Source organism: Sinocyclocheilus anshuiensis, unplaced genomic scaffold (genome assembly GCF_001515605.1).
Source record: "Sinocyclocheilus anshuiensis isolate Anshui unplaced genomic scaffold, SAMN03320099.WGS_v1.1 scaffold1541, whole genome shotgun sequence".
Taxonomy (NCBI): Eukaryota; Metazoa; Chordata; class Actinopteri; order Cypriniformes; family Cyprinidae; genus Sinocyclocheilus; species Sinocyclocheilus anshuiensis.
The window spans coordinates 504,181-510,940 of NW_015540952.1; the positions used below are offsets into that span (position 1 = coordinate 504,181).

A 6,760-nucleotide genomic window follows, 5' to 3' on the forward strand; every position below is an offset into this window, starting at 1 on the left:
CTTTGTAGAAAACGAAGCGTTTGAGAGAGGCGGGGCATAGAGGACCTACAATAATGTACAGTATTTGAAAAATAATGTGTTTTTTGAACATTAAAGCATGTCAACATATTCTGTTACACCAAATACACAAAATAATGATCTTTAAAAAAGCATCATATGACCCCTTTAATGAATGGCTATATTCTTCTTAATTTTGTAATTTCATCTGAATATCAACATTTGTTAGATTTAATCAGTCAGAACAGTTTTGAGATAAATGTATTCATTTTGTGCCTCTGGAAAAGAGTGATCTGTGACATTTTATTAATTTACATATTAAAGCATTTTGTGTCTATTTATTAATGAGATTTGTATTTGTGGACATATTAATGTTTTTGTTGAGTACAAAATGTTGTTTTTATTTTGAAGTGAAATTGCTGAGTACATTTCACAAATAATTACAAAGAAATGGAAAGTAACACATTGAATTAAAAATGAAATAGCTAGTATACACAGTATTTTCTTGTAAAACGCACACCAATAATTTTTTTTCTACATTCGTATTCTATGATTGCTTTTTAACAATCATAGAATAAAATTGTATTTCAGATTAATCTCTTTTAATGGGATTCTGCTTTGTCAATTGTTGGTTGTTCAAAACACAAATTTAAATAGAATAGCTCATTTAGTATTTTATATAGTATTAATATATCTACATTTAAAATGAATTATTCTTCACATTTTTGTCCCAGGTAGGGATCCATTTTACCCCAGTACACTTTGATTGTTTTTATATTTTGTGCTATAACAACTAAATTAGTAAATGTTTATATTTAATAGCTATTATTTATAACACATTGGCTAATGCGTCATCAAATCTAAATCTAAATATATGTTACAGTTTAAAAGTAAATGCACATTTTTCTCAAGAGTGTCATCTTCCCCTACCATATTAATGTTTTTATATACTTTGTGATGTTTACATTGCACAGCCATTAAAATAGTTAGAGTGATACACTTGTCCATCTGATGATTTTGATGACTATACTTCAGACTCAAAGTGGGAGAGATTGAAATCTTGATGCATTGTGAATGGATGTTAAAAAATGTCAGGGTTCCTCATCATGATGCTCTTTACATTTCCTACATTCATCTATGAAGTGATTCACTCTTGCCATGAGAAAGTCTATACACACACATAGAGAAATGTTATGCAATGAGACGTGGGCCCGAATGGCGATGAAAGGGAGTATTGTTTGATGTTTTGGAGGAAGGTTATTAATTAAACCATGCATGGTTGGTTTAATAACGTTCCTCCAAAAGGAGCCGGAGCGGATCCAGTATTATGTAGCATCATGAGCTTTGCTAGTCCATGGATAACACATCCTTTCCGATTGGTCAAGTGTAAGAATGCCAAGATGGATGGAAGGCCCAGTAGCATTATTAAGGAGGTTCAGCTTCCAAGTATGTGGACAAGCCCCTGAGTGCTTCTCTGGTCAGATTAGCTGCCTGATTGTGTTGACCTTGCCTGGATCATAACATATGTGTAATAGGCCATAGGGTGGACAAAGGAGAACATTTTACATCACACAAAGGTGACTGAACATTATATATGTGTTCAGCAGTGGCTTCATATACCGTCAGAGAATCCAGAATACTTTTACCTACTAAAACTGTTGTCTACCTTGATGATTACCTTGCTGCTTTATTCTTGTCTAACCCACCTCATGTTGCTGTTTCTCAGGGTAATTTGAATGTATTGGACAGTAGATGGTGCTCTTTGGCCCTTTTTAACTAAATCAGTCACTCTAAGAGATCTGTTATTAATATATCTACATTTAAAATGCAAAACTAGTCATAGTTAGGGCACAGTTGGTAGTGTTGCATTGCACGAGAGCCACTGTGCTCATGGGGAAGCAGGTTTAAATACTGATGTATGTCAATATTCCATTACCTTTTTCTTCCTCTGTCTACCTGGATGCTCTCTCTACTGTCCCTTGGGGCTCTAAAATGGAACGACAAGTTGCAGTAAATATTTACAAAAAAAAATATATTATTTATATATTATTATGTATAATTAATATATATTAAAATAAAAAAACAGTTATTTTAAAATGTAATAATGTACTATTTTGCTGTATTTTTGATCAAATAATGTATCCCTGGTGAGCTTCAGAGACTTCTTTCAAAACAATTTACCAACCCCAAACTTTTGAACAGTATATATCATTTATTAATATTATAACAACATTTTATTTAAAACTATGGCATATTTCATTTTGTATTCATAATAATATCTTAACATCTTTTTTAAATATCAAAATATTGTAAATATGCTTTACATACACATATATATATATATATATATATATATATATATACATTGGGGTCTACAGGATGACTGACTTGGTAAAGGTACCTGTGCTGTAGATTGAAAACAAAACTAAATTTAAAATTAAAATACCTAAGAATGAAGGAAAAACAAAGATGTGAATAAATACAGTTTAGCATTCATTTCTTTACCTCTCGCCCACATTTATCTCATCGCTGTGTATTGGTTTAACCTTCATGTTTGGGACTGTGAAGGGTGTGACAGAGGTAATGGATACTCTGTGGTGTTGTTGTTCACCACAGCCAGAGAGTGAATGACAACACTGTGAAATGTCAGCAGGACTTAATCTGCCTCTCTGCTCTGTCATGTGAGGCATTTCAAGCATTTGAACGCTTGTAACATGAAGGGATTCATATACTCATATGATGGAAATTTAATTTAGCTTGTTTGAATGGTGCACTGCTAATATTTTGGGTTATACTTTCTTTAATGGGCTTCACAATAGATTTTAGTTAAGTGCTTTAAATTGTTTTGTCTATGTGCTTTGAGCCATTACTCAAATCATGACAGTAGCCTTATCCTAAAATAGACCATTTGGAGCTTAATAGTGTCTCGTAGTATTAAAAGAATGTGTGTGTGTGTGTGTGTGTGTGTGTGGGTGGGTGAGTCTAGAGTCTAGACATTTCTACATTTGCACCTGAACTTTCTGTGAGATAATCATTGCTGCTAGTCTCGCAGAAATTACACATTGCACTTTTAAACTGCCTCAACACACACTTTGCAGATTGTTTCTGTGCTCATTCATCTATGTAGTGTGCTCTAGCACAGCTGACAAATGCTTTTTGGCCCACAGTAGGTAGACTATAGTCATCTCCCTGAGGCTGAAGTGGTGATTATGCATACGCGACTCCCCCATAAGCCCCTCTGGAAGGAGACATAGGTGGCCTGGGCACTACGTTGAACTCTGTCATTAACGGTGATTATATATTGCATTGTCTCCTTGCTCACATAACCTCCACCTGGATCATACAAGGCTGGTGAGCTGTATGCATCTGTAATGTCATAGTCATTATCTTAATGCACAAGAACACAGACAGGTGAGGAGATTTAGATGAAAAGCTCTAAGTGAAAAATGAGCCATCACAGAAATAAGAATGAAGTAACATATCACATGAAGATGCTCAGGATGTCTTGTTGTAATTCCTCTGTGTCTTCAATTAGCATCTGAGTAATGTTACTTTTAATCCAGAGTGCTGATTTATGTAACTGCTGTGAAATCATCCTAGTGTGCGAAACAGATACCTAGTTCAGTCATGAAACTCTAGATGGTGCAGGCTGATAGGTCCTTTACATGCAATCTGCTAGCAATCACATAATTTATACATGGCATATGGTTGGCCTCTGCTGGATGTGCATTGTACACTGGTCCTGCAGTGTGCCATCAGAGTTCTTCTTAAACCCTCCACCTCCCCCAGCTCCACCTGTCTAGATCTGCTACAGGATTTACGTATGGCTATTTATGCAGCAGTAGCATCTTGCATGCTCTCAGCAGCAGCAGCATACATAGCAGGTCTAGTTTGTCTGCTCTAGACCAAATATATTAACATTATCATATCCGTTAGCATGTTAAAACTATTCTGTGAGTTGTCATGATTGAAAGGAGTCAGTTTTTTTCAAATGAGTGAAATCTGTTGTAATCTTCCTTACACAACTGAAATTGTCTTTTTCCAATGTTAAGAACTTTTAAAGTATTCTAAAGAATTTTAAAATTCTAAACCGCAAAGTAAAAAAATAAATAAATGCATATTTTATCTTCATTTACTCACCTCCTTGTCATTCTAAACCTGCACTAATTTATTTTTTCTCTGGAAAAACAAAAGAAGATATGAAAATTATCTCAATATTTTTTGAAAAGTGACATGTTAATATGAAAAGATGAGATGGGATTGAAAATGATACTTTATGCTCATTTAAGCTATTTTTTTATAAATTTACTAGCGAATGCAAAAGTTTTGAAATATATCTTTTCCTCCATATTTCATCACCATGTCTTATTAGGGGCTCTGTAAAAGTCATTGGGGTCCAGTGTTGTTTTGGACCCCATTGCCTTTCATTGTATGAATGAAAACAGTTCTTCCAAAACCCTTCTTTTGTGTTAAGAAAGTTTGGAACAACTTGAGGATGAGTAAATTATGACAGAATATTCATTGGGGTGAACTGTCCCTCCAAGTGGTGTATCAGCTTTCTTTTCTGTGTTGATGCATATTCTATTGAAAAAGGAAGTTTGAGTCCTGAATGTTGAACGCCATGAGTTTTTACAGCATGTAAGACAAAATATGTGTGAAAGAATGCATAACCTATTTTAATTCAGGAATAGTGCACTGTAACATTATTTATGAACAGCTTGAGTAGCTGTTCGCGTGAATATGAATGGCTCATAATATGAATGACTCAGTCAGTGGCAGTGCATTGCTGTTTTATTGATGTGTTGACATTAATTTGTGTCTATGAATGGTACTTTTAATATATTTAATAATATACTCTGAAGACTGAATATAAATGCGTATATCTGCTAAAATTAGGGTTGTACTAACATATAAATGACTCCAAAGCAAAGACTAAAACACACAGATTTGAAGTCAGACTCCACAAACACCCCTGTAATTCTCATCCTGTTCATATTTCTTCAAAATATCATCTTTTATATTCCATAGAAGAAAAAATGAGAATGAAAAAAAAGAATGAATTTTTTTTTGAGTGAACTATCCCTTTATAGTGTGTGTAGCTGTGTGTTTTAAGTATTTCATTGCTCTGTTGTGCATGTTTGAGAGAGAGATAGGAGTCATAAACTTAGTGTATCGAACAAACAAGTATCGCACAATTTCTGCTGATGCGATCATTTGAATAAATGACCGTTGTTACAACCTCAATGAAAATCGTCATTTTAATATAACAGCTATCATATCTCTGACAGTAACCGTGGAGATACCCCTTTATGGCTTTGTAAAGTAATTGGCATACACATAAATGTGTACGTAAATGATATTAGCGTTTCAGTACATATGAGACACGGAAGCAGGGGTTATGATTCTAAAAGTACCACAGACAAGGTCCCCTTCAGCAGCTTTGATGACGTGCCAGTTTAAATGCGGATGCCTGTTCGGCGTGGGTTTACAAGCTCAGATGGAAGCGCTTTTAGTTAGAGAGAGGATCTTTATTTTAATCAGAAATGTCAATTTAATCAAGCCTATGCATTACTGTATGTGTTTTGTTTCCTAGTATGTCCAGTATAAGGATGTTGCATTATGTAAAAGACTCAGTGAAAGCCAGTCACATGATTTGATTTTAATACGATTAAGTAAACCAGGAAGGAGCTCACAGCAGGGGCTCAGTGGTGCTTCACCAACAACACAAATAAACCCCTGTGATCTGGACGTTTAATCTTGTACCTGGGGTTCAGCGGTAACTCACTTTTGTGTTACCGGGCGAGTTTTCTGTTTATCTTGTATGGTATCTCCTCTAGTTTCATTCTGTAGACTGCCGTATTGGATAGAGGGTCTTGCCATGCCCAACTTACCCAATCTTAACAGCTTTGGCAAACTGTGCGGCTCTGGCCGCAGCGACGACTCTGTGGTGCTGGACCGGGTGAAGCGCAAGAACTCAGTTCGGAGAGAGGGCAAAACTGCAGAAAATAGTTTATAATGCTTTTTTTTTCAATCCCCACTGTTTTTTAGGCATAAACTACAATATTTTGTAATATTTTACTTTATTTTATTTTATTTTTTCATTTATTTATTTTTAATATTAATATGTACATCATTTTATTTTTAGTAAAATTATTTTGTTTTAAAGACGTTTATTTATTTAGAAAAAAGAATGAAAATCTCTCTCTCTCTCTCTCTTTATATATATATATATTTTTTTTTTTTTCAGTGAAATTAGTTAAAATATTTGTGTCATTTCCAAAATGAGCCTTTGTATTATATTTTTATTCAAGGAATATTTTAGATTTTTGCAGAGCAGCAGTTCCAAGTCATAGTGACACAAGTGATATCTGTACAGGGGCAGAACTTTTTTCGAATAGAAGAGAGCCAAAAATGTAACGTATTACAAAATAATTGAGGAGATCGTGGCTGAGGTGCTCTACCTCATTCCCAAACAGTCCATGATGGAGCAGCTGACCTTCCTTAACCCCAATGAGTATATTATCCTGGAGAAAATGGCACCTCCTGACATTGGACCCGGTAAGGGAGGATAGAGAGAGATGCTAGACTCTTGCTAGACACTTATTTGCTATCATAGAAAACATTTGCATTATGCAACTGTCTGTGATATTGTTCAGTTGTGTAGAATTTTTTTTTTTTGTCAAATAAGTTTTTATTCAGTCATCGAATAGCCTTGAAATAATCACAAATGTCAGGATTAATTTTCTTACAAAAAAAAACAAAC

The 6,760-nt window shown here is 34.5% G+C and overlaps 1 protein-coding gene across 20 annotated transcripts in view; it reads left to right on the plus strand.

Annotated features, from left to right (window-relative positions):
• Positions 1 to 6,760, plus strand: part of LOC107689952 (actin-binding LIM protein 1-like) — a 73,208-nt gene that overhangs the window by 11,982 nt on the left and 54,466 nt on the right. For 19 of the 20 annotated variants that reach the window (XM_016488140.1, XM_016488147.1, XM_016488141.1 and 16 more), the window contains exon 1: positions 6,446 to 6,555. The exons of the other annotated variant lie outside the window; for it this stretch is intronic. In XM_016488140.1, coding sequence (XP_016343626.1) covers positions 6,477 to 6,555 — 79 coding nt within the window. In that variant the 5' untranslated portion in view covers positions 6,446 to 6,476. Of the gene's footprint in view, positions 1 to 6,445; positions 6,556 to 6,760 lie in introns of those variants that run through there. 20 annotated transcript variants of the gene reach the window in all.